This window comes from Grammomys surdaster, unplaced genomic scaffold, assembly GCF_004785775.1.
Source record: "Grammomys surdaster isolate TR1022 unplaced genomic scaffold, NIH_TR_1.0 241, whole genome shotgun sequence".
NCBI lineage: Eukaryota > Metazoa > Chordata > Mammalia > Rodentia > Muridae > Grammomys > Grammomys surdaster.
Genome location: NW_021604686.1, coordinates 588,786 through 616,661, shown reverse-complemented (window position 1 = coordinate 616,661; position 27,876 = coordinate 588,786). Strand labels below are relative to the sequence as shown.

Below are 27,876 nucleotides of genomic sequence, written 5' to 3'. Positions count from 1 at the left end.
ACATCTGCCAGTGTCGTAGAGCAGTGGGCTCAGCTGAGATTAAAATGTAAGTTTAATAGGTCTGGGGTTGGACCTAAAGTAACTTCATTTCTAGTAAGTTCCAGGTGAGGCTAGTGTGCTTCTCTGAGAACCACACCTGAAGTAGCAACAAAAAAAAACAAGATGGCTTAGAGTGGGCTAAGACTGCAGCCTCACTTATCCCAGGAATCTGGACAAGAGACGATGAGCATCCGAACTGCTGGCAGTGCCTGGTGATGGTGGGAATAGGGTCCAGCAAGATGTAAGGAGAAAAAAAATCGGAAAAACCAACTTAGAGAAAAGAGGGATTTGTTTTAGTGCACTGGATCTGAAGAGTCTGTTAAGCAGCTCACATTTTAAGGGTGAATGGAAGAAGAGCTCCTAGGGACCAAGATATGTCAAGCAGAGGTTGAGTGACACTCAAAGATCAGTATCAAAGGTAAACCCAAGGGTTGGGTTCCCACTCAGCACATCCACCTCTGACTCCATACCACACACTTTTGCACACCCAGCTCACACATGTGCGCTCGAGCACACACACACAGGCCTTCCCAGGAGAAGCAGTCACACTGTTCTCTCCATAGACACATCAAGCCGGAAATTAGAAGAGTGAGTCTCCAAGACGCTGATTAACATAGAAAAATTAGAACCACCCCCACCCCCACCCCCAGCCCCATCCCAGCCCCACCCCCCGAATTGTTTTTTTCTCAATATTAGAAGTTAAAGCTAGTTCTTTTCCACATCATTCATAGTGCCTTTTACATTCAGAATTTTTTCTCCCCCCGCCCCTCCCCCCCCCGAGGGCGCGGGCGTAAGGAGCTGCTATGACAGCATAAGGAGGTGGAAACTCACGGATGCAAATGCACGTCCTGCTATGCACTGAAGGAAAAGCATTGTCTGGGAAGTTCTATTTTTAAAAATGTCTGCTTGTAACACCTTTACTGAACACGTTTGGAAACCTGGCGAATGCAAGAATTGCTTCAAACCTAAAAGCTTGCACCAGCTTCCCCCAGACTCTGAGAAGACAGCCATCACCCACGGCAGTGTGAAGACTAATGCCAATCATAGTAACAACCACCGAGTCAGGAACACCGGCAATTTCCGGCCCCCTGTGGCTAAAAAGCCCACCATAGCTGTGAAGCCCACTATGATGGTGGCAGATGGGCAAAGTGTATGCGGTGAGCTAAGCATCCAGGAACACTGTGAGAACAAGCCCGTCATCCTGGGGTGGAACCAAAACAAGACTTCCCTGAGCCAGAAACCACTTAACAACAATTCTGAAGGTGATACTGAAGGCTTTGGCAGTGTTCCTCAGCAGTGTGCCAATAATGACAGTGCAAAAAAGGTATCCAATAACAACAATGGGCTAACTGAGGTGCTGAAGGAGATAGCGGGTCTGGATGCCAGCCCTCCGGTAAGAGGGAATGAAACGAACTCCAGAGAAACATTCTTAGGAAGAATAAATGATTGCTACAAACGATCCTTGGAACGAAAGATCCCACCCAGCTGCATGACAGGGAGCATGAAGGACTCTCAGGGCAAGCATGTCATCCTGAGTGCGAGCACCGAGGTCATCAGTAATGAAGGGGGCAGGTTCTGCTACCCTGAGTTCTCCAGTGGCGAGGACAGTGAGGAGGATGTCCTTTTCAGTAACATGGACGAAGAGCATGAGAGCTGGGACGAAAGCGATGAGGAACTGCTAGCCATGGAGATTCGCATGAGAGGGCAGCCTCGCTTTGCTAACTTCAGGGCAAACACCCTGTCTCCCGTTCGATTCTTTGTGAGCAAAAAGTGGAATACGATCCCCTTACGGAATAAGTCTCTACAGAGAATCTGTGCCGTAGACTATGATGACAGCTATGATGAAATCCTGAATGGTTATGAGGAAAACTCTGGGGTCTCCTTCAGTCAAGGAAGCATTCAGAGCACAGTATCATCCGACTGCACATCACCAGATTCCTCCTTTACAGAAGAGTCACGTTCTGAAACAGCCAGCAGTTTATCCCAGAAGATTTGTAATGGAGGGATATCTCCTGGTAACCCAGGAAATTCTAAAGACATGGCAGAAACTGAGTCTAGTTTTGAAAGCCCTCCTGGTAACAATGAGGAGAAGGACTCATCACTGACTTCCAAAAGCTCAGTGAAAGTTCCAGAGACGCACAAAGCCGTCCTCGCTCTCCGCTTACAGGAGAAGGATGGCAAGATTGCAGTACAAACTGAGAAGCCAGAGAGCAAAGCTTCTACAGATATCGCTGGCCAGGCAGTCACCATAAGCCTCGTCCCAGTAGAAGAGCAGACAAAGCCCTACCGCGTGGTGAATCTGGAACAGCCGCTGTGTAAGCCTTACACAGTTGTGGATGTGTCGGCGGCCATGGCCAGCGAGCACCTGGGGCGCCCCAAGATGAAAGGTTCATCTTCTACTCCAAACTCTCCAGTTACCTCACCCGCATTGGCACCAGGACAAATCAACGCCCATCTCAAAAAATCCAGTGCAATCCGATACCAGGAAGTGTGGACTTCCAGCACCAGTCCACGACAAAAGATCCCTACCATAGAATTAAGTACTGGGGGAACCGGGCCAAACATCCCTCCAAGGAAAAGCTGCCATAAATCGGCGCCCACTTCACCCACGGCTACAAACATCTCCTCCAAAACCATTCCTGTTAAGTCGCCTAATTTGTCTGAAATCAAGTTTAACAGTTACAACAATGCTGGAATGCCACCTTTCCCCATTATCATCCACGATGAGCCGTCCTACGCCCGGAGTCCCAAAAACGCCATTAAGGTTCCCATCGTTATCAATCCAAACGCCTATGACAACCTCGCCATCTACAAAAGTTTTCTGGGAACAAGCGGAGAACTCTCTGTGAAGGAAAAAACCACGAGCATAATAAGCCACACTTACGAAGAAATAGAGACCGAGAGCAAAGTGTCTGATGGCCCCAGCAGCAAGCTCACAGACTGTCCCCAAGCTAAAGGCTTTTCCAACAGCACAGAGCGTAAAAGAGGCTCAGTAGCGCAGAAGGTACAGGAGTTTAACAATTGTCTGAACAGAGGTCAGTCTTCTCCGCAAAGAAGCTACAGTTCCACCCACAGCTCCCCGGCAAAAACCCAGAGACCCGCTCAAGAGCCTGTGGGCAAAACAGAAGGTGTGCAAGGGTCTCAGGTGCCGGGCAGCAGCAGCACCAGGGAAAAAGCAAGCGCTGTCCTGTGTCAGATTGTGGCATCTATCCAACCCCCCCAGACTCCTCCAGAAGCACCCCAATCTAGCCCTAAGGCTTGCAGTGTGGAAGAGCTGTATGCCGTTCCTCCAGATGCAGATACTACAAAAAGTATTCCTAAAAACACACCAGTCAGACCCAAATCTCTCTTTACATCTCAGTCTAGTGGGGAAAGTGAGGCCCATCCGACCACAGAAAGCCCTACTACCAAACTTCAGACAGATCCATCCACAAAGCCAGTGACTTCTCCTCCCTCCAAATTAGTGACCAGCGCCCAGAGTGAGGCGCCGCCTCCCTTTCCGCCCCCACGGTCTACTTCCTCCCCTTACCATGCAAGTAACCTGTTGCAGAGGCACTTTACCAATTGGACGAAGCCAACCAGTCCCACCAGATCCACAGAAGCTGAGTCAATTTTGCACTCTGAAGGCAGCAGGCGGGCAGCTGATGCAAAACCTAAACGCTGGATATCATTTAAAAGCTTCTTCCGCCGCCGAAAAACAGATGAGGAGGAAGAGAAGGAGAAAGAGCGAGAGAAAGGGAAGCTGGTGGGCCTGGATGGAACAGTCATCCACATGCTGCCGCCCCCTCCAGTCCAGCGCCATCACTGGTTCACAGAGGCAAAGGGAGAGTCCAGCGAGAAGCCTGCTATAGTCTTCATGTACAGGTGTGACCCTGACCAAGGCCACCTCAGTGTGGATCAAAGCAAGGCTGGGGCAGAGAAAGGAAGAACAGAGGAGGTGTTACTGCAGAACTCAGAGGAGAAGAAAAGTAGCCATCCTCCATCTCAGATTCCTGACAAAGCTTGCAGGTATGTAAACCAAACCAGCGAAATGTAGGAAAATACTTTGAATACATTTTCAAGTGCTAAGCTTTCTTTTATATCTTCTAAGATTGCACAACAGCCATTTCCGTTTGTAGGAAGTGCTGCATGGTCATTATCCATCTCGATAACTACATCCCAAGATTAGAATATTATTAAAGTGATTTCATTGCACTGAACAAGGCCGATGGCCCTCAATACCTAGCTAAAGTAGTGCATCACATTCTGGTAAATGCAGGGGCTTTAACATAGAAAAGCAAATTCATAGCACTGTAATATCGATGTATAATATGTTCTGGATACTGAGATAGAATAAGGAAGAAGCAAAATGAATGTTCCTTCCCTCACGTACATGAAATGAAACTCTGAGAAATTCTTTATGGTTTTTACCAAGTTGTTATTCTCATACATTTTACTTTACCTTGAGTGATTATTTAGGTTTTTTTTATTGGTGTCTCTCTTCAAATGTTGTAGAGAAAGAATGGAGCAAAGAGTAAGCAGTGTATGGATTTTTTTAACATGTAAGAGAAATAAGAAAAGTTGGTTATTGATACTGAGATCAAGGGTTACAGTCCTCACGTCACCCAGGCAGTTGTAAATTCTCTAAGCATTAGTCTTCTTAAATACTTCAGTTACTGTTTTTTGATCACTTACTCTCTGCGTGGTCCATCCAAATATTTTTCTGAAATCCTACTAAAGCCTTATAAATTGACTGCATTCATCAGATGAGGAACTGAGAATTGGAGAAGAATTGACTAGAATCTTAAGTCAGTGTTTAATAGAGCCGTGATCCACATCTTGATCTGTCTCAGACATTTTTTTTCTTCCTAAAATGCTACATCATTAATGAACACAAGGTCCAACAAAAAACTAGAGGAGTGACCCAGCAGTAGTAGAGCACCTGCTTAGCATGTGTGAGGATCTGGCTTCAATCCCAGAACTGTACACACACACACACACACATGTATGTGTGTATATATTCTGCTTTTATTTATACAAATGTGTATGTGTAGAAACCTGTTCTTCCTTCTCGTTACTATAATAAACAAAATTAATTAACTGTCAGTTAAGCAAGTACATTTAGCCAAAGTTTGTAACAAAAAGGATTTCTTTTTAATCATTCACTTTAGTCTTGAACAAGTACTCCAAATACGTGATTCTTCTGAGTCATCTTCCCTGCTGGCATACAGTAAGCTTTCTCTCCCCAGCCCAGCCTCCTCTCTGGCAAAGATAACAACTTCTGAGTGAGAGGACATGTTTTTCTCACCATTTTTCTATATAAAATATAGAAGTAAAAAACGAACATTTAATTCCTTCAATTTTCCTAGCAAAATGCCAGGAAGTTTTCTGCATGTTCTTTACTAAAATGGTCTTACCTCCACATAGACGTCAAAATGCTAGCAAGTCTCAGTTTTCCTTAAATTCACTTACTAACAAAGCAACTAAAATAAAGGCAGCCTTCTCGTCAGTTGAATCTTAGGCTCCCTTTTACATCCTTGGTGATAGATGGTCATGCTCCAGTAGTAATACAATGCCAGACTTCAGATTCCTGTTTCATTTAGGAAGGAAGCCACATAAGTAGCACATAGCTCACATTACCTGGGAGGGAATGGCATATAGCTCTTACAGATCAATAAATGACTTTTCTCCTGTTCATGTATTGCTGTAGTAGATGTATTCAGACCCTGGAGGACAGCCAAATAATGGTTTAGCTTTTCTTTTGTGACTCTTTCTCTACACTGTATGTGGGCTTGAGGCAGCCCAGGCCCTGGGCATGGCAGACCCCTTTCTATTTAATTTTTAAATTTTTTTTTATAGAACTGTCCATTAATCCAAATGACACAGTTAATTTGCTTCACCAATACTAAGATTTGACTGTTTCACAGTTGTCCAGAGGAACGTTAAAACACACTGCCAAATTCTACTTCAAGAGCTTTGTTCATTCGTTCTTTCTTTCATTTACTTTACTTTAAGGTTTGTTTGTTTGTTTGTTTGTTTGTTTGTTTTGAGACAAGGTTTTTCTGTGTAGCACTGGCTGTCCTGGAACTCACTCTATCGACCAGGCTGTCCCTGAACTCAAAGATCTACTTGCCTCTGCCTCCCTAGTGCTGGGATTAAAGGTGTGTACCACCACCACTGAGCAATTCCCAGGGTTTCTAATTCACTTGGTCTGAGGTATATCCCCACTGTACATCCAACAGGCCACACTCTAGAATCAGTCTTAACACTGTTCTAAAGGTGCATAAATAAAGCCATGATTGGGATACTGAACAGTTCTTAGAGGCTCATTTAAATTTTCTCTTTTCAGAATGTCCCAGAGTGGGTAGAAAAAGAAGTATTCAATAGGTTATTTTTAGCCTTGTGGAAAGTTTAAAGCATGAATATGTATATCGAAAACTATATTCCATTTGCTTTTTAAATAATTACCTCATTTACTTGGATTGTCATTGATATTTACTTGAAGCAACTTTGAGAGGGAAAACATTACAATCAAATGTCAACATTTGTGTTTCTGGTTTGATAGCAGTGTGATCATTAAATTACCATCTCGTGCCTGGGAACACACAGCTGAAAGAAATGAAAATACAGTTTTTCTATAAGTAAATGAAGATGCCAAATCTAAACTGTCTGTAAAGAATGAAGAATGAAAAATGCCCTTCTGATGGCTGTCCTGCAGGGCCTGAAGGATGAGAGCCTGGTAGAGCCTTGTGCTTGGTGTTAACGGTTTCTAACATTTATTTGACTTTCCAAAGACATAAATTGAATGTGTGCCATTAGCCTTAGAACAAATAGGGGGAAAGACGTTGCAATAATGAACTTGGGTTTGACTTTAGCTTTGACTCTCTGGTCCTTCAGTATACAGGGCTATAGTGATACTTATCGCATAGAATTAATTTGAACATTTTATGGGAAGACATAAAATAGGCTGTCCAGGGTCTGGCATATTAGATGTTTAAAAGTGTTAGTAGCCCCTCTGTCCTCAATGTGGTAAGTGCTCCGTGCACAAAATAATAAAGTAGCCCAGAACACCTAGTGATTAAATCAGCTGAAATCGACTTCTCCGAAATGAAATTGGAACCAGATCTTAAAAGACAAATAAGAAGGCTGAGTATGGCAGCCTATATCTGTAATTCCATCAGTAAGGAAGCTGGTGGCAGCAGGATTGTGAGTTCAAGGCCAGCCTGGACACCCCTCCCCTACGTGCACGTATCGGCTAGTTAACAACATTGCAGGCATAAGGAGGAGGAAAACAAATGGAAGCTAGAAAGGATAGTGAATAGGACATGTTAACAAGTGGAACTCAAGGAGAAGAAGAGTAGCTCACCAGAAGTTAGGGCAGCGGGGAAGGGAGATGTTATCATAAACTGGGTGGGGGGGGATATTAGTTAGGGGCACAGACTTTCCATTAGGATGAATTTTGGTGGTCCTTTCTTTTGCATGATGACAATACTTAATACAGTTAGTATTTCAAAAGTTCTAAAAGAACGTAGTTTAAGCCTTATCACAAAGAGATGCATCAAATGATAGATATATTTATTAATTTTGTCTAATCTGTGTTTCATACATGCATTGAGATATGTATATCTCAATACATACATACATATATACATATATAGAAAATATCATTGCACTCCATAAATTATAGTCAAATACAAGAAAAACAGAGTATTTCCGTGGTTTTTCACATGCAGTCCATATAAGAGCAAACAGAGACTGTCTTGACTCTATCCCAAAAGGCCCTGTGTGAGCAGTCCATGGGTCACCTAGGAGGGGATGAAACCGTTAAGTGGAGCCCCTTTACAAAAAATGAAGCAGAGACTGAAGGATAGGCTATCCAGAGACTGCCCCACCTAGGGATCCAGGATCCATCCCATCTGCAGTCACCAATGTCACACACACACACACACACACACACACACACACACACACACACTATTGCTGATGCCAGGAAGCACACTTGATGACAGGAGCCTGATATGGCTGTTCCCTGAGAGGCTCTACCAGTGCCTGACCAGTACAGATGCAGATTCTCACAGCCAGCCATCGGACTGAGCCCAAGGACCCCAATGGAAGAGCTAGGGAAAGGACTGAAGGAGCTGAGGAGGATTGCAACTCCATAGGAAGAACAACAATATCAGCTAACCGGACCACCCAGAGCTCCCAGGGACTAAACCACCAACCGTAAAGTATACATGAGGGAGGCCAGGACTCCAGATACATATGCCTTACCTGACATCAACGGGAGGGGAGGGAAGCTTGATGCCTCAGCATAGGGGGATGCTAAAGGGGTGAGGCGGGAGTGGGTGGAGGAGCACGCCCATAGAGGCAAAGAAGGAGGGGAAGGAGGGATAGGATGGGGGTTGGTGGAGAGGAAACCAGGAAGGGGGATATCATTTGAAATGTAAATGAATAAACTGATTGATAATAATAATAATAATAATAATAATTATTATTATTATTATTGAAACCCCTTGAAGGGAGTCCCTGAGGTACATGGCTTTAAAAAGAATCTTGGGACTCTGGTCCGTTTCTCTATTTCTCATCCTGGCTCCCTCTCCCTGTCTCTCCTGTCTCCTCTCATCCCTTCCTGTCTCTCCTCTGTGTCTCCCTTCATCCATTCCTTGTCCACTTCTCTCACAAGCAGCTTTCTCTACATACACTACCTTGGCCCAGGCCAAGGACGGTGCTCCCAAGTTACCGTGTACTGAAACTGTAAGCCACGATAAATCTCTCCTCCTTATAAGTTGATTATCTCAGATTATTTTGTCAAGGGATGAAAAACTAACAAACACAGATGCTGATATTTTCTTTTCCCTCTGTTGACCTTTGTACTGACAGTGCAGAAACATCTGGGTGAAAGTAATCGCTATGAAGCCCAAACAAGGTCGTGGCATCAAACTGTACTAGGAATTTAAAAGGGGAAAAAAAAATCAGCTTTACTTAAGGTTAAGTAGTAAATGCGTGTTAAATCTTACCCCTTGATTCCTTGTCTCTTGGTTGTATTGTGTGCTGAAATGAAAGCGCACATGGACGGTTCAGGTGCATAAGAAAATCCTAAAGGAAAAATGGGTTGCATTGGACGTTTTCAGCTAGGAACTTTAGCACCTTCTTTTTACTGACCGTGGAAAGGATAACTGGCAAGCCACTTCCAAGGAGACCAGCTGTGTTTGTTTGTGATAAAACTCAAGCTTTCAGACCCCCTCTCTGCAGCACTGACCTCGGCAGCTTCCTAGTCCTTAAAGCGTTTGCTAGATGAGATTCAAAGTGCCACTGACAGGAGGTCAGTGGTTGGTTTGTTTATTAGTATCCTGTGGCGGAATACATCTGTATTTAAAGGATATTTCTAAATGACTTCCCCTGTAACATTATAAAATTATGCAAATGGGTTTTGATATAACTGAGAACAGAGAGTTCTTTGGTAGACCCCACACTCCAACTAACACTTCTGAAATGTCATTTGGCACTCTAACACAGTGCCAGCAAATGGCTGAAGTTCTCTCAGAGGTTATTAGTGTACACCCACTTCCTTCTGTAGACTAGATGAGACTGTTCCCTGTGTATTCTCTAACTGAGCAACATGTCCCCACAGATCAAATACAGAAGCAAATAGGGAAATCTTCCTGTCATCTATTAAGCTAGATACCAGGCCAGCTTTGCATGAAGACAAAACTTTCTCAGTGGTGCTAGTGGTGGTCATCTTGATCCAGTGCTCTATCCTTACACATCTTTCCCCTCAAGCTCAAGGGACCAAGAGGAAATAACGAGAAGATTAGCCTGGACTGCGACTAGTCGGGCATCTCTGCTCTGCCCCGTTGAGAACGGTGTCTGCCGACTCTTCCTGAACATTCATTGCATAGGGAATAACAGGGTGGAAGAAATGCAAACACTGGATTTGACAAAGATGTGGCTTCTCACCTCACCACTGGCTTGATTTCACTTCTTTTGAGCTTTTTGAGCTATTATTTTCTTTCTTATTCAACGGGGGTGGGGGGGGATGACAGCTACTTACAGAGGTGCTATACAGACAAAATAGATTTCACTAAAGCAGCTAACTGGATAGATATTACAGTAAGGGTTGACCTCTTTCCCCGTTACACTTAGTAACCAGAACTGAAGAGCCTCCGAGCAGCCTGATTTGAGGAGTCATTTATACCTTTCTGAAAGAGATGTCCTCTGTGAGTGCCGTCCTTCTGTTTAGTCTTACCGTCTTGTTCACAGGCCTCTAGGTACTCAGTCTTTCTTTCCGTCTAAGGCCTTCATATATATTGTTTCCCTGGAATTGAAAGTACAGGATTGCTTTTTAATGAAAAACATCTTTAAAGGGGTCATTTTATTTTTGAAAAACCTTTTTAGAATGCAGAAATTTTAACCATATACAAAAGTAAATACACAGAGGCAGGCAGACATAGATAGGTATTTACCACTGCAGGGACTCTAGCCAGTTCACAAGCGGGGCCCTGGCAGGCTCTGCCCTTCTCCCTCATCCCGTCTCCCTTGCTAAAAAGCATTAGATTGCATTCCTACAGCTAGCCACCAAGGTCAGCTCACTTACTTGGCCATTTCCTCCTCCTAAGACTGACTACCAAGATCCAGCTATCAAAGTCCAGCAATGAACAACTCCCTTTGGCTCACCTAATTAACCTAACAATTAAAATTAAACACCTCATCCTAACACAAGGTTATCCCTTGTATCTTTATATTTTTGGTTGTGAGCCTCGCCTTTAACAGCTGAGCCATCTCTCCAGCCCCTCTTACACCTTTATAAACTGTCATTCGCCTATGGGCCATGGCTGTCTCCTCTCTACCCAGAGGCAATCCTTTGTCCCACTCCTGGACAAATCCCCCTGACCCCTCTTCCTCGTTCCCTTCCCCGTCTTCCTCCACCTCCATCTCCTGCCTGTCTGTGCTGAGGACTTGGCCTTGGAGGTCCTGTGCTGATACGGTTCCCTACAACCACACAGCCACATTTTCCATGTTCTAGGTATAGTATAGTTTATATCCCAGCACTCAGGAAGGCTGAGTCAGGAGGATAATAGAATCATGAGTCCTAAACTAACCTGGGCTATAGTGAGCCTTTTTTTTTTTTAAGATAGGCGATGTAGGGATTAGATAGATGGCCCAATGGTTCAGAAAACTGACAGCTCTTTCAGAGGACCCAGGTTCCGTTCCCAACATAACATAGCAGCTCACAACCATCTGTTACTTCCAGGGGGTCTGACCCCCTCTTCTGGCCCCCAAAGACACCAGACAAGCATGAAGTAGACAGACATGAAAGCAAAACATCCATACACATAAAAAAATTAACAAAAAATGAGTTTACATATCCTGTCTCTTTTATGCCTGATCTTTTCCCATATCCCATAATTGAAGCACATTCCAGGAGTCACTTCACTTTTACTTCAGTGTGTCGCTCAAAATCTTAACAATATACTGAAGAAGATTCTTTAAGTCTTACTGGCTTAACATCATTGGCATCAGATCCTACATATACATTCTGATGATCTTAAATGTATATCTCCACCTGTCACATTTCCCCCATGACTTGCATGCACTTGAAACATGTATTTCCAATGAAACATGCCCAAAACAGAACTTGATTATTCCCTATAAGTCCATCCTGTCCCAAGTCTTCCCGTTCTTGTAAATGGCCCGCCACCCATCCATTTGTTCATGCCAGAAAACAGAACTGTCTTTGGTTCTTCTCTTGGCCCTTCCTCCAAGGATTCAAAATATTAAGTCCTGCTGACTAAACTTCCAAAATACACACCTCATCTGTGCACGCGTTCACATCTACCCGGTCTGCCTTACCGCATCTTTACCCTCATTTACTGTAGTATTTTGATCATTCTTCTTGCCCAGTCTCTGCCTATTTCTCTTTAAAATAGCCTAGTATTCCTAAAAGCTAAATCTCATTGTTTACCCACAGTAATGAGCTCTCTGCATAAGACATCCGCCTGCCAGCTTGGTCTGTCTCCAGTTTCTCACCTCCTTCTCCATAGTCTTCTCAGGAGTCTTGGCTTTCTGTTTCTAAGACATGATGAACATGATCCTTTGGTGGGCCCCTTTATCAGAGGATAACCTACCCTGTAGGTTGTTGTATAACATGACCGAGCTTATATAAAGGGCTCAGGAGGAACAAGGAGGTACTCTCTTAGGACAGTTGACAAAGTCTGGAGACATTTTTTGGTTATCCCAGCCAAGAAGGCAGAAAATCCCGGGATGCTCCTAGTGTGTAGCTAGCTCTCCACAACAGAATTATCTTGCTCAAAAATGTTAGTAATGCCACTTCTGAGAAACATGGTTTAGAAAAGGCACGCGATAAATACTGTATATGCTTTGGCTACTGTTATTACAGTTGGTGCTGTTGTGAGAATAAACCTGCCTCGGGTGCCATTGTTAGATGTGTATTCAAGTGCTGTGCCCAGCACTCGGCAAATGTGGATTACTATTAGAAAGACAATTATCTAAGAACATTCTCTGCAAGAGCAGAGCCTCTTTGAAGAAATTCTTTTGCAGTGTAATTAATTACTCTTTTGGCTTGTTTAGAGTTTCTCAAAGTGGAACACATCTGTATTCATTATTACTTCATATTTCTTTTTTTAATTTATCTATTATTTTTATTCATTTTTTAAATTAACCTACAGAGTAATGGATTTCATTCTGACATTTTCATGCAGTTTGCAGTCCTCGTCTCCAACTCTCCTTCCGTACCCCCATGCTCTCCAGCTGGTCCCGCTTCCCCGCAGTAGTCCCTCATCTGCATTTATGTCACCTGTCTTCCACTACCCTCACTTTCCTCTCCCCTCTTGACTTCTTTGCCCCACTCCATGGCCTTCACTTCACCTCCTATTTCAGTTAAAACAGTTTTCCTTTTAAAGCACTCTTACAATCAGGCATTTACTGAGTCTGTACAATGGGCTTCTCCCTTGCCTCGTGCTCCCAGAATGGTGGAAGGAATGTGGGCATCATCTCACATTCCCACACCGCCACCTCTGGACTCAGGTGGTCTCAGGCAGGTCATTTGCTTCTTTAAGCCTCAGTGTTCTCCTCTTTGCAGTGGGAAGACTTATTTCTATGTCTCAGCACTTTGGTGCGTTACGTGGGAAGTGCTTATGGGGCACTGAGTACTGTCCCGCGAGCTCGCTGTCTCAGTCTGTACCCATTCCCATTGCATTTGGTACGAGTACAAACTCTTTCCTGCTCTTGACTCATGGAGCAAAGGAAGGTAAGAGTGAGGGGAGAGCCGTCTCCAGTGCTTCCCGGCCTGTGGAGATGGTGCAATCCCCCATGTCCCCCCTAGGCTAGTGTCCTAGGTGAGAGCTGGGCATTATTCTACTAAGAGCTTGTCTTTTCAGGAAATGCATCTCTCTGACCATATTCTCCAAAAGCAAACCAAGGCTGAAATGAGGATGCTGAGTAATTTCAGGAGCCATTGAGAATGGTAACCTTATTTTAGTGATCTTTTCCAAAGTGAATTTATTGCTGTTAATTTGCACAGATGCCATTCTGACTTTGCATTTCACAAGATTTTAAAACTGTAACTTTTAAAAACTATAAAGTTTTATGCAGGTGACAGTGGTTTACTGATGGCCTGTGTTCTTCCTTGTTTTGCAATCCAGTGCCTTGAAAATACTTCAAATGGCTAGCACATCTGTTTTTATTTTTTACGTGGACCCCGTAGAGTGTCAAGAAATAAGAGCCTATTTCAAGACTTTGCACCTGCCTGCAGTATCCTGTGTGCACATGGTTTATACACAGGAGCTCCTGTGTTTGACCACATTCTGTTTGACAGTAGCAGGACCTCATCCAATCTCAGTTAAAGGTTAATCTTGGTTCGGGATAAGAAGTTTGACGTTTCAAAGGCTGTGGAAGATTAGTGGAAAATTGGACTTACTAGATAGTGATCAACAGATATACTTTCCCACCTGAGAATGCCAGTGATTGGGAAATGTGGCAAAATCAAGTTGGTGACTTAGAGACCAAGGTAGCATTAAGAAATGTCACCATGGTGGGGGTCCTAGAAGTGCAGATACAGAAAGAGATGGAGTTTGACTTTGGTTGCGTTTTCCCCCTTCTCTTCCCTATCAACAGGTTTTAAAGGTGTGGGTCATGATAACTCTCCTTGAAAGTTGATGGCTGAGCCCACTTCTGCAAAGGCCATTGTCCCTCGAAACCCTAGAAGTAAACAGCCCAGGGGATCAAAGACAGAACCATGAAACATTCCTCTGATGTTCAGATTTTAGGAATAAGAGTCTTTAAAAATTGCATTAATTTATTGGTGGTTTTGAACACATAGAGATGTCTGTCTGTAGCCACTGAAGAAAGCTGAAGGTAAAATATAAAATGCTGTTTGCCTCAAGACACACACAGTCTCACCAGAAGTCTGGTTTCATTAGCTGCCCCTTCTGAAGCTGAACGATGGTTGAGTTTGAAACTTAAAGTGGAACTAAAATTATGGAAATATTTAGATACAGAAAGGCCTTTAATCTGTACTGGTGGGAAATTTGATTTGCCTATTAAAAGGTACATTCAGACATTTAACAGAATTCTTACAAAAATCTGTCTTGAACAAATTTTCCAGGAAAAAAAAAAAAGATTATTTCATTTGATGCTATAATGATTAATCCTACCGCCTGGGTAAAGCAAGCGAGCTTTCACATGGGAGGTTGTTTCCATAACTTTGAATTATGTATGAATATTGCAGACTGATGAGATTTAACCTTCAAGGGATTTATTAGATAACAGACAGATCTGTAGCAGTGTGTCTGTTGCTTTTGAACTCCTTACATTCATTCTACAAATTCAGAAGAATAATCTCTGTAGCAAATATGACGGTTTGTTTTTTTTTTTAACTATTAGGTCAAACATATCAAATTGCAATTAAAAAACACTCTCTAATGAAAAGTTGGTTAAAGTTTTTAGGTACAGTCACCCCTCAGGATGTGCTGGGGTTTGTTTTCAAGGTTTCCTTGGATACCAAAACAAAATCTGGATGCCTGCGTCTCTCTGTAAAATGATATAGGGTTTACTCTACGTATAACCTCATGTAAACATTTTGTTTTGGTTTTTTCTTAAGACAGAATCCGGTCATCTAGCCTAGGCGAACCTTACACTCACTATGTAACTTAATCTGGCCTTGAGCTCTCAGTTCAGGTCTTCCTGCATCAGCTTTCTGAGGGCTGGTCTTTCCCAAGTGTCCCAACATGCATGTCTCTTTATAGACTTTAACGTCTTTCTTGATCACTTATCATAGCCTAGTCTAATGTAAATGCCACGTGACTAGTATTTTTCTGTTTTGTTTAGGGACTAATAGGGAGAAGTAAAGCATGTATGTTCAATATTGGTCCACTTTTTTCCTGGCTGTTTTCTGTCTGAGCATATAGGACCCAAGCATCCCAAACGCCGGCTGTGCAGTTGGATGCACATCACCTTCCATGATGAAAATAGAATGACTACTGATGGGCGACAGGAGAGGCTCAGCCAGTTTGGCAGAACCTGAAGATTAAGGACTTAGATATCATTAGCATAGTCATTACAAACTCTCCACCTTCTGTTGCAGGACTAGAGACTCTTTGAAAGGAATTTAAATAACAGAGCTATAAAAAACTCTCAGGCCGTTCATTACTTAAACATAGTCTTGTTTTATAAAAATGAATATGAAATTTACTTACCTTGAAAAAATACCTAGTTGGTCATTATTTTACGATTTCAACATGTGTTAGCCTGTAATAAGACTTTCAAATTACATTCTTCATGATTTTCATTTTGTAAGACTTTCCCCCACTCATCTCTTGAATGAGACGGCGAGTTTTCATCGTCTCTGTTACCTCCTTCCTCATAGTGTCATTAGTTCAGAAGAGTAAAGTGCTAAGAAAACAACTGCCAGCGTCTGATTTCCACACGAGTGTTCCATCACACTCGGCATCTCCCAGAGAAACGGCGGTGAGACGTCCTGTCAGGAGATAAAGCCCGTATAAAGGATCACTTTACAGTCTGAGAAGATTTTCTGATTATTTTGATCATTTATTTTCTTAAGAAATGATCCAAACTCCTTTATGCAATTAATGTGCCTACTCTGACACTAAGAGGCAGGTCTTCCCATCTTCTCCTGGCTTCTCTGTCTCTTTCTGATGTTTACATTAGGAATGAGTTGATCTTGCTCATGCTGCCTCAATTCTTCAGTTTTTGGTCCCTGTGGTACCACCTACATTTCAACTCTTAGAACCTCCTCTCTTTTTTTTTTTCTATTTTGCCCTGTCTTTTACTACTTTACTAATACAAAGAGCTGTTCTGTCAAGCATCAAGACGTGACATATCATTGATGCATTTTGAAAGTTCTGACTCCTTTTAAGACTGTCACTATAAATGAAGGTTAAACATTTCAACATATATTTGCAAATTCATAAAGCTGTTGCATAAATTTCTACAGTTGACAGGTATTTTAACTGGTAACCTTGTATACCAATGCATTCTAACCTGTTATGTAGTCTGTGCTGCCCTGGTCCTCAAAAGGTTAATAAATCTAGCTTTTATCCTTAGCTCCTCAAAGGTAATTTGGCACATTTCCAAGACCAAGCCCCTATAGTAAAGGTCAAGGTGCAGTAGGTGTTCCCAAGGTGCAGTATTCAAGTGTCTTGGCATAGCATGTACAGCTTGGAACTCTTCAAACCTCAGTGGCCCCTGCTCGGTGGGTTTCAGAACATGGCTAACAGGTTTGAGGAGACCCTGTGAAAATGTCCTTCAATGGGGAATTGTGTGAGCGAGTACAGCGGGTGAGTCTTTGATATTTCTTGCTTTTTAGTGTCCATGTTTTGTTTGTCCACACCCTTAGAGCAAAGTTCTGTATTATGTATGTGGAATAGACCCATGGATTCCAGAGGTTACCAACAGCTGCTCTTGCAGTGGTTTTCCCAGTAACCGATCCCCAGCACCAAGGTAGAAAAGCAGGCATGGCAAGCACACAACTATAACCGAGCACTGGAGCACATCTGGCCTAAATGGTAAGCTCCGAGTTCAGTGAGAGACTCTGTCTCAAAAAAAAAAAAAACAAAAAACCTATGATGAAGAATAGCCGAAAAAAGACAGCTAACGTCAACCTCTGTCCCCCAAACACAAGTAAGTGCATACACGCATACACGCATTCATGTGCAATATATAAATAAGCTAACTTGAAAATGAAGACCAAGAGCAAGTACATTGATTAGGGATCCCTAACTGTCTGTCTGGTATTGAATCCAGGACCTAGCATATACTAGACAAGCACTTTCCCACAAGCTCATCTCAGCCCACTTAAACGTCTTTTATTCTGAGACAGCCTTGCTCTGTTGCCCAGGCTAGCCTTGTAGTCACAGTGGAGCCCAGGCAGGCCTTGAATTGGAATCCTTTGGTTTTAGCCTCCCCAATAGATTACAGACCTGTACCACCAAACCCAGAGGTGACCAGCACATCCCAGTGCTTTTCTCTGCCTTCCCAATGCTGGGACATTCCACCTGTGTGCTAATTTTTATGGGTTCTGGAGATCTGAATGCATGTCCTTTTCTTGCACAGTAAGTACTCTATCAATTGAGTAGTCTCCCCAGCCCACAAGTCTGTAAGAGATATTACTTCTGTGTCATTAAAACAAACATCAAGTACAGATTTAAGGGGGTAATCTGAAGGAGTACCTTCTTACCAGTCTTTTATTTTAAAAATTATGCATGCATCTGGACAGAAATGTAAGTCTAGAAATCTGCTGGGTACACAACTTCAGAAATACTGTTTCCAAGCCAACAGAGCCTGAGGTCTTCATACCATCAGTGTAGAGTGAACTGGAAGTTCCATTATGGGCTCTGGCTCTTGGGGATAGGGAATCGAAAAGGAATTTCTCCTCTAGCAGTCAGCAGAGCAGTCTGTGTAAACATGCTGCCTCTTCTCATTGGGCTACTGTAGTCATCAAAGCCAAAAAAAACGAGGCCTTCCACACAAAGCTGGTTTCTCGTGAGAAGGAACATCCTAAGGACTTGATAACAAGGAGCTTGGCTCTCTCATCTCAGTAAAGCCAACGTGAAGTGACACTTGCGAGCCACTCTGAGGCACACTTAGCATCAAGATTGGACGTAACTGAGTAGTTATGCACATGCTTAAGAAGAAAGAAAATTCTCTTTGCCGGGCAAAAGTTAACATAAACTACTTCTAATTTCAAGGCAGCACATTTTGTATAACTAGAAAAAATCTTTTCTTCTTTGAGAGGAAAAAAAATGTTAAAGTTTCAACATTCTCCTTCCACAGTCAGATGTAGTGGTTTCCTAGATGGACAGTCAGTAGTCAGTGGGTGAGCTCTAGGTTCAGTGAGAGACTCTGCCTCAAAAAAGTGAGAGAAGTCATTGAGAACTGTTGGTACCATCCTCTGTCCTGAAGACAGACATCCTCACATTGCAGCCCCCGACACCCCAAAAAGTTTCTTATCCTTGTTTCTCTTTGCCCACAAAGAAGTCAAAAAAAAAAAAATTATGGTGAGATTTGATGGTCTCAGGACACTTCTCAGACCCTGGAAACTTCAAAGACACCTGATTTTGAATATATTTCGTTGGCCGACAACTTGAGATTTGCTGGCTTGGCTGTTTTATTCTCCAGCAATTAGTGGCCGTTTGATGGCCTTGTACTTCATGACCATAGAATAGAAACTGTTCACATCAGGAGTGGGGAGACTGGGAAGAGATAGCTAAAAGCAAGTGGTGAAAAGAGAAAGCTTGGTCTTTGCTTCCTGACCAGCAGGATGCTCCAGACTTGTCTCGTTAAAGGAGATGACCTAAAAGGTCAAGCTCTCCTTTCTGTCTCCCTTCTTCCCATACCGTGTAGATGAAAGCTGACCCTTCTATCTCCCGCCATTAACTGACCAGACTTACCCTTTAATCACTGTGTGTGATCCCAATGTTACTCCTAGTTCTTTCTAAATACCTCAGTAAACATTTCAACATGCAGCAAATGCTATGTGGTAAGTAAAGTAAGTAAAGTGTGGTATTTACTATAGTCGTAGAGTACTCTTAAGGAATATAATAAACATAGTAAATACACCAACTGATTTGCTAAATTCTTGAGTATTTTCCTCTTTAATCAGTTAAGCATTCATTACCTTTTATGGTTACCTCTTCTCCCTTAAAAAAAAAATGTAGATTTAATGATCATGTATGAAGCTCTTAGATTCTTTCTAGCTCTGGCTGTCCTGGAGCTTACTATATAAACCAGCCTGACCTGGAACTCACAGAGATACACACCTGCGTCAGCCTCCCAAGTACTGGGGTTAAAGACCTGTGCCAGGACAGCCTGCTCTATAAATCTCAATGTTAATAGAACTTTTGAATACAAATTTGATGGGCTATCTTATTTGTTTCAGTCGCGTGGCCCATGAAGTGGCAGAGGAACTTTCTCCTCGGGATCCAAGAACTGCTGTGAAGCAAGATGGCAGTTCAGTCACACCAACACTGCCTCCACCTAGCCTGGAAAGGGAAGAAGAAAAAGATGACACTTCTTCGGATCCTACCGACGTGAGTCCCTGCAGCGCAACCTACAGCAACTTAGGCAAGTACAAATGTTATAAATCTACATTTGCTTCAAAACATACTATTCAGGTTTTACTAGGCTTATTTTAAATGCCTGCTGCTGTGAGCCCTGTGCCATGTGCCATGTGCTAAAGGTGCTGTGTAGACCTTGCCTTGGAAGATTCAACCTGAAGAAAAGCAGGGAACTTGAATTCAGTAGAATATGAGAAATACAATCGTGAAACACACGTGGAGTGTTTTTCATGTTGTACAAAGAAGGATGTCAAAGGAAGCCTCCCAGAAATCATTCCTGAGCTGATTTAACTCACTGTCAGAGAGAAGAGAGAGTGTTCCAGACAAAGGCAACAAGTGAACAAGGCCATGGAGATACAGAAGAGGTTGGCCATGGCCACGACCATTAAGGTTGCTGCAATATGGAGCGTTAGATCAGATGTATTTCGGGTTAAAATCTTAGACCTTTTGTTATTTGTGGTAGTGAGCCATAAAAGGGCTTCAAGGAGACTGGCAGGAGTTAAGATGGGTACACATCGGCTATGGTGTTTGGTGGCAGGTATTATTACTGCAGGACTACATGGCAGGATGAGGAGAGGCCTCAGTCAAGGTAGGGAGAATAGTGGGCAAACTGAAGGAGTATTTCAGGGCAAAATATACACAGGATTAAATAGTGTGAAGGGTGGGATTTCTGTCTTGTATCAGCAGACTCACTCGTAGTGTGTGTGAGTCCTGTCATTGGAGGTATTTAGGCAGGGGCTGACAGGCTGGTCACACTCACTCGTAGTGTGAGTCCTGTCATTGGAGGTATTTAGGCAGGGGCTGACAGGCTGGTCACACTCACTCGTAGTGTGAGTCCTGTCATTGGAGGTACTTAGGCAGGGGCTGACAGGCTGTGTCACAGACCTTCGATAATGAGAGCACACATGGAAGCTAAGCAGGATTGCTTCAGAAGTGTCTGCAGAGCTTCCTCAGGTCTCTACTTCCTCACTGACTTTCTGGGGTTCCCAGTGACTTCTGAGTGATCTCCTTCCCTTCAGTGTCACACAGTTTCTTTTCTTCTGAAAAGGAAAACCTGGAACAGCATAAGGGGGTGTGGTGTTTATCTCCTGTGGGGAAGAAGTTGTGAGCAGCAAGGACTGCCTGCAGGATCATGTGCCAGCAAGATTCTCAGGGACCACTGAACCTGTGTAGAAACCACTGGAGCATGTCTCTGAAGGAACCAGTTTCTCATCTCCCTGCTTTGTCTTTTTCCCTCCATCATGTTAGTTTAAGGAAAAATGATATCAGAATCAGCCTTGTATGCTTTAAAATTGAAAATAATAGTTTCTTAATTTATAAGTCCAAAAGATTGAAGCCTTAGGAAAAGTGCTCTAATGTCAGAACTCAGTCAGAACAACCCTCAAGTACTTGAAATTATATTCTACAAGAAAAGACTTCCAGTAAACTTTATAGTTGAGTGGTTTATTGGACTTTTCTCATTCCTTTATATTTTTAGAAGTACATTGTAAGATGAAGTTTTTACTTACTTCATGCCCTAAAATAGCATATCAGGAATTATATGAGTAGGTCTCTGTGCTATGCCAAAAGTTCTTTCATGACAGCCTGAGTAACATGTATCCCAATTGTTAGGAATTAATACTATACGACATCTCTTCTTAGAATTCTCTATTAGCAACTGGCTGGGACATCTTACACCTGGAATCCCAACACTTGGGAGCCTAAGCCAGGAGAATCATGACCTTGAGATTAACCTTGGCTTCATAATATGACTTTGTCCCCCCCCCAAAAAAAAAAAGAAAAAAGAAAAAGTAGGGCACAGTGGCACATGCCTTAACCCCAGCACTTTGTAAGTGGAGGTAAAAAGGTCAGGCATCCCGTGTCATCCTCAGCTGCAGAGTAGTGACTTTCAGGCCAGGCTGAGCTACATGAAACCCCCTACCTCAAAATTAATTAACTGATTAATTAATTAAAATTTTTTTTTAAATTACAAGCTTAACTGTAAGATTGGTTATTTTATCTTGTTGTTAGGTAAGGAAAGCAAAGCAGAGGAGTTTGAACGAAGATTAGAACCCAGAGAATCTTAGGCACTCACCTCTCCAATGCTCTCAATCCAGTTGAATTCGAGTAAAGCCCTGATGGGTTGTGACTTTTCAATCATCAGTTTTCAGACACAAAATTAAAGACTTAAAAAAATTATAGTTCCTTAGAGCCCAAACACAAGATGTTTCCCATTGAGTTTAGCTCAGTGGTAGAGCTCTTGCCTAGCAATGGGAAGACCCTGAGTTCAGTGCCCAGCACCAGAAGAAAGGAAAAGGCACGGACTGCTTTCCTTTCTCATTAAGTATATGAGCCCATGTCCAGTCTTCCTTTGGGATTTTCTTTTGTTATTCTTATTTTTAAAAACAAACAAAAACCTTGCAAGTAAAAATATCATATACCCAAATTCACCAGACCTAAAGTCTAATCATCTCATTGAACCTGCAGCCGTTCTGAAGCTGTCCCACTTCATGGTGGATTTTACCCTTTAACTGACAACCACCACAAAGTGAACAGTCCACAAAGTTAGACCTAGAAAAATAATTAGCTTCAAGCCTTCTTTAAGTGCCTCAGTAGCTCTGTGCTTGACTTTGTAACAAACCTGATACGTGCTTAATTCTTCTGCTTAGGAGGGGTAATAGTTAAGGTTGATTCCATCAGTTCTAGAAGCTGAGGGTTTGGGTTTATTGCCGTTTTCCCTGGTGGAACAAGTATGTAGGTGGCATTTGGAGCTCTATTTTTTAAGACATTTAGCAAATCATCTCCATGCAGTTTTAAGCTCCCCCATTGGACAAGTTTTTGTGATTTAAAGCTCCAGTAACCTTTTTTTTTTTTTTTAATGGTATTGTTGAGCTGAACTTGGTAACCCGTACCTGTAATCCTGGCGCTTAGGAAGTGGGCATGAGGTCAGGAGTTCAAGGTCATTCTGGGAAACATGAGACCCTATCTCAAAAACAAATAGGAGTCGGGATCAGGGAAATGGGACTATGTGCAAATGCTGTGCAAACATTAAGTCCTTAGTTTAAATCCCTGGTACCCACACAAGAGTTGGGCCACACATGCCTGTAACCCCAGCACTATAGGGACAGGGACAGGAAGCTTCGTGGGGCTTGTTAGCTGCCAGCCTCGCCCCAGGTTTTGTGTGAGATCCTATCTGATGGGAACAAAGTCTTTAGAGCAGGACACCCAAAGTGATGGTGACTTCACTCTGGATGTCAGTCACATGGACCACCGGACACACTGGCCTTGACCACTTAATCTTGCTCAATCCAAAGTTCAGAGCGTGTCTGTACCCAAAGCAATTTCCCAAAGAAGTGATAGACTATCCTTTTTTATTCAACCTTTGACGATTTTGTTTGTTTGTTTGTTTCTTATGTCTATCTTAAAATGCCGTGAAGAAGGGTCACTGGTTGTCTTTTATGTGGGTGTGTCTGATTACTTCATTATCTGGCTGGGATCAGAATCTCGTAAGGAGTTGTACTCTGCTGAAACCCAGCTGATAACTTTAGGCCTCCTCCATTCACTTTGTAACTAAGGACTCTATACACTGCTTTTTTAAAAGCTCAATCAAGTCTCCCTTTACTCTACATATTTTTGGCTTCCTCGTCTTTCTGTATCCTTACAGCCTAGCACATTATCTAAAACACACAGGAGGTGCTAAGAATGTGTTTGAATAAATGAGCTAAAAATGACTGCTGGGTTTGACTCTTGTAGATTCCCAGATGAAAGGAATCTGACTGTTCCCAGGAAAGTTCACGCAAGAGACTTTCAAGTCATGGTTTGCGTGCCCTATTAATCTATTGATCTGGCTTATTTTTTTCTACTTTTGGACTTAATGCATAGATTACCTAATTAAGGAACTATATGAACTTTGCCTCTGTCTCCTACGGGTCTCCATAAGAGTCTGTCCACAAACTTCATTTCAGTTACTTTGAGCAAATCCTTAAAGCTTCCCCCTTCAGACACTAAGGCCAAGCACCAGAGCCTCCTGCCTGCGGCATGTTGTTTGTCAGAAGTGAAGTGGGCATCCATACAAATGCCTGCATTGTACTGCTGGTCTTGGTGTGAGATAGAGTACCATCAGAAATGCCCGCTCCTAAGACGTCATCCTGAGGAGCACCTTACAACTCACCTGTGTGCACAGTGATTATTGAGCAGAAAGCATTGCATACACTGGAGTGTTAATTATGCAACCAAAGATGAAAGCATTACAGTTACAGGCTATCAAGATGGCTCAGCAGAGAAAGGCACTTGCCACCAGGCCAGACAAATCTGAGTCAAATCCCTGGAACCCACATGGTGGATGAAGAGAACCAGTTCATCAAAATTGTCTCCTGAGCTGTGCACATGGGTGTGCACACACATGGACACACAAACACATACACACAAAATAAACAAATTATAAATACAATTACATATTTTAAGAAGAATTGCAGTTAAGATTATCTGGAACTTTGAAAAAAAGCTGAAGTTGACAGTTTTGAACATTTGTTTGAGCATTTGTTATACCTCCTATAATTGTAATTATTTCTATTAAAAGAAATGGATTTTTGTTCCTAAGTTAGTTGCATTCATATTTTAAAATAGTATTTATATTTGAGTGTTAGTTAATAGAGTACAGTATTCAAATTGCATAGATAACTTACCCTTAAATAAATGATCTGTGGCTTTGGGGAGGGTTTCTGTGACAAGACTGTGTAAGCACTGGACCTGTCAGCTGCTACACCACCGGCATTCTTTAAAAGTGATGATCTATTTGAGGATACATGCAAGTGGTCTCTGGAAGCCAGCCAGTTTTATTATTTGGCAGGAACTTGTTATACCCCATGGCTTGCCAGTTGTTGCTTCTATTTCACTGTGCTCAGTGCCCCCAGCACAGTAAGAACAGAATGCTTGGCAGAGGAGGTCCTTCCCTCCTAAGCTTCAGAAGCCTGCTGCTGGGGAACAGAGTGCTGGCCTAGCCAACAAGAGGCCCTCTTCACTTGACAGAGCCGGTGAACAGTGGTGGCATATGGCATCTGTATAAAGTGCAGTGCATGTTTCCATGTTTGGACGTGAATGTCTCTTTAATTCACGTCTCTTCCCACTCTCTCATGTATGTTACTTAACTCGAGATGGGGGTGTAGATTAGGAATGAAAATTGAAACTGTACTTTAACTAGGAAGATATGTTCTGTTAATTGGAACTTTAATACTTCAGTTTAGCAAACAGTTGTTTAATACCAAATGGCTGTAGTTCCAGGTAAGGAGCTGGGACACTAGCATAGCCAGATCTTTTGGAGAGAAAGACATGAGGCCCTGTGATAATTGCTCTGTGCTGAAAGGTTAGTGAAAGCTTCTTTCGAGAGGAATCTAGGGCAAAACACTGCATCTTTTACTAACAGAAAATGGAGAGCATGGAAGGCTTTTTAGGAGAGGTGGGATTAAAGCTCACCCTGGGAGCCCCTGTGTGGATTGACTGGAGGCAGTGAGATTAGTCAGGAAGCCATGCTTCCCTATCCTGTGAGAATAAGGAGTGACCTATGATCCAAGGACAGCTCCTGTTTAAAGGGGTCATTACTTAGGGCCCTAAGACTTTAATGCTACCAGATCTCAAGCAAACACTTATTATGGTTTGTTTTTAATGTGCCTTTAATATTCCTATAATGATGTAATTACTATTTTAAGTTTTTCAGTATGCAATCATCTTTTAAAATATTTGTTTTAGAAATATCTTAGTTCTTGCGTATTTATACCAACCTTGTAAGTTAGAAGAGCCATCTATCAATCATTTTTATTCCTGGTGAGTTTTGAACACCCTTGGAATTAGTCTCATTACAATCCCCCTTTCTGTTGAGTTTTCATCTTTGCTTTGAGAAGGTGATGTGGTACAGGACTGTCTTTGTCTGCTATTCTGAAGTCATGTTTAAGCGGAGAGAAATTCCAGCCAAAGTGCAGAGCCAGAGAAGAAGATAGCAAGGCTTGAGGTTGGTTCAGTCCAAACATTGTCCAGAGGGCCATTTTAGCTTATAGCAGGGCAAGATTTAGAATCAATCTCTTCCCCCCCCCCTTCCTTTCCATTTAGAAGGCTGGTATGCCACAAAAATTCGGAGTATGTGATGTTCTATCTGCTGCTGAAAACTGAGCTTTGGTGTCTGGATCCCAGAGACTTCAGAAGAATGTGCTGGATTAAAAGTTTAAAATAAAAGCAACGAAGATACCAGACTTTTAGGACATTGACCCAAATGATCAGAATTTGTGATGTCGTCCCCTCTTTTTTTTTTTTTGGAAAAAATAAAGCACAAAAACACAAAGCACTTTCAGATTTAGAAGGTAGCTTGACCTACTTGCAGGGACTGTGGGACGCTCCTGGTTTCATTTAGAACAAGTTTCTAACTCTCTTGTGAAATGCCCAAGGCTCCCACGAGAGCCTGACTGCTGTCGAGGAGAGGGGCCGTGTCATTATTTTTTATGTCTTGCTACTAGGGCTGTCTCTTTCTGTTTGGAATAATGACCCGTTCTGTTGGTTCTCTGCCCTTCAGTTCAGCAGACATTTACTGTCTGCTTGCACATTCTACTTGTCTGGTACCACATGCGGTTCTGGAAGGATGTGTGGAAAAACAAACCACTGAGCACACTATAAAAAAAGCAAGAGAATACAGAAAGAAGTGATGGCTTCCATTTTGAAGTGAAGAGTAGAGGACATCAGAGAAAGGTTTGACTGGGCCAGAGACAGAATACTACCTTACTAAGGCAAAAATACAAAAGTAAGGGCATTAGAATGGTGGTTACAAATGTGTATCGCTTTTGCAGAGGACCTGAGTTCAGTTCCCAGACCCACGTCAAGTGGCTCACAACCACCTGTAATTCATACTCCAAGGGGCATTTGATGTCTCTGACTTCTGCAGGCACTATACTGATGTACACACACATAAGTAAAAATAAATCGGGATTGGAGGGGAGGTGGGGAGAGAGAGAGAGAGAGACAGAGAGACAGAGAGACACAGAGAGACAGAGAGACAGAGAGAGACAGAGAGAGATTGGGATTGATTGGGATTAAATAACAGAAAATGTGGACCAGAGGGATAACTCAGCGGAAAACCCAGGTTTGGGTCCCGCACACATGGCAGTTCACAGACATCTGTGACTCTAGTTCTAAGGCACAATGACAGGATTAATTCATGGTGACGAGTCACTAAGGAATAGTGGTAAAGAACCTTGACCAGCTTGTACAAAGTCTGAACTTTATTCTGAAAGTAGTGGCAAGCTGTGCCCCCAGCCCTCCTCCACCTGCCTGATAAGCACTAAAGAACTGCATGTGATAGGCCTTGCCGTACTCCCCTGATTCTCGGATAACTTTTAGGAAGAAAAATAAAGGCACTTCTGGAACTCACGATGCTACTCACAGCCACAAGGAATTCTGGTTTTCCTTATTTGGAGAAATGGTTAGAAAATGGCAGCCTATAAGACCTTTTCTAGGACCTGGATAAAAAACTGGATAATGCTTTCCATCTACATCTGTCTGTCTACTTACCTAGCTACTAATTCCCAGACAGATTCTTGCTTGGTCTCGTGTATAAAAATAGGACACAGTCCCTGCCGTCAGCGAGCAATCTAGTAGGAAATTCAGACTGTGACCCGAGAGCAGTATTATATATAAGCTTGGAGAAAGGCATACACAAGGCATATCTGAGATCCAAAGGGAAGATCAGTCAGTTTGGGGGAATAGACTTAAACGCTCCCCAGAGGCAGTGTGTTTGAAGGTGGGCAAGGAAGGCCAGGCATGTAACTCAGCAGTCATGGAAACTTCACTCAGTTGTGTGGGTAGACCACATCTTGTGTACCATCCATTAGGTGATAAACATTTGTGCTGCTTCCACCTTGGAGCTGTTGTGAATAGTACAGTATAAGCATGTGTTCTGGGTTTCTGCATAACCATGTTTTCTTTGCACTGGATATCTCGGTAGGAGTGCACACGCTCACTCGTGTGATGACTCTGTGATTCACTCTTTGAGAAACTCTCGGGCTGTTTCCCAAGGTAGCTCTTCTGTCTTAGCTTCCCACTTGTAATGTATGATCATCCAGATTCTCCACATCCTCACCAGTTGCCTACAGATATTATTATTGTTGTTTTATTCTTATTATAATGATCCTAATAGATATGAAGTGTTGTGGTTTTGTGTCATTATTTAATGAGTAGTGACATTGAGCACCTTTCAGATATGTATTGGTCTATATTATCTTTGGGGAAATGTCTGTATTGGTCTATA

The 27,876-nt window shown here is 42.6% G+C and overlaps 1 protein-coding gene across 1 annotated transcript in view; it reads left to right on the top strand.

Annotated features, from left to right (window-relative positions):
- The first annotated feature begins 830 nt into the window (after window positions 1-830).
- The window catches only part of Peak1 (pseudopodium enriched atypical kinase 1), a 57,378-nt gene continuing 30,332 nt past the window's right edge, over window positions 831-27,876 (top strand). The window contains exons 1-2 of the mRNA XM_028774451.1: window positions 831-4,047; window positions 19,433-19,617. Coding sequence (XP_028630284.1) covers window positions 938-4,047; window positions 19,433-19,617 — 3,295 coding nt within the window. The 5' untranslated portion in view covers window positions 831-937. The remainder of the gene's footprint in view (window positions 4,048-19,432; window positions 19,618-27,876) is intronic.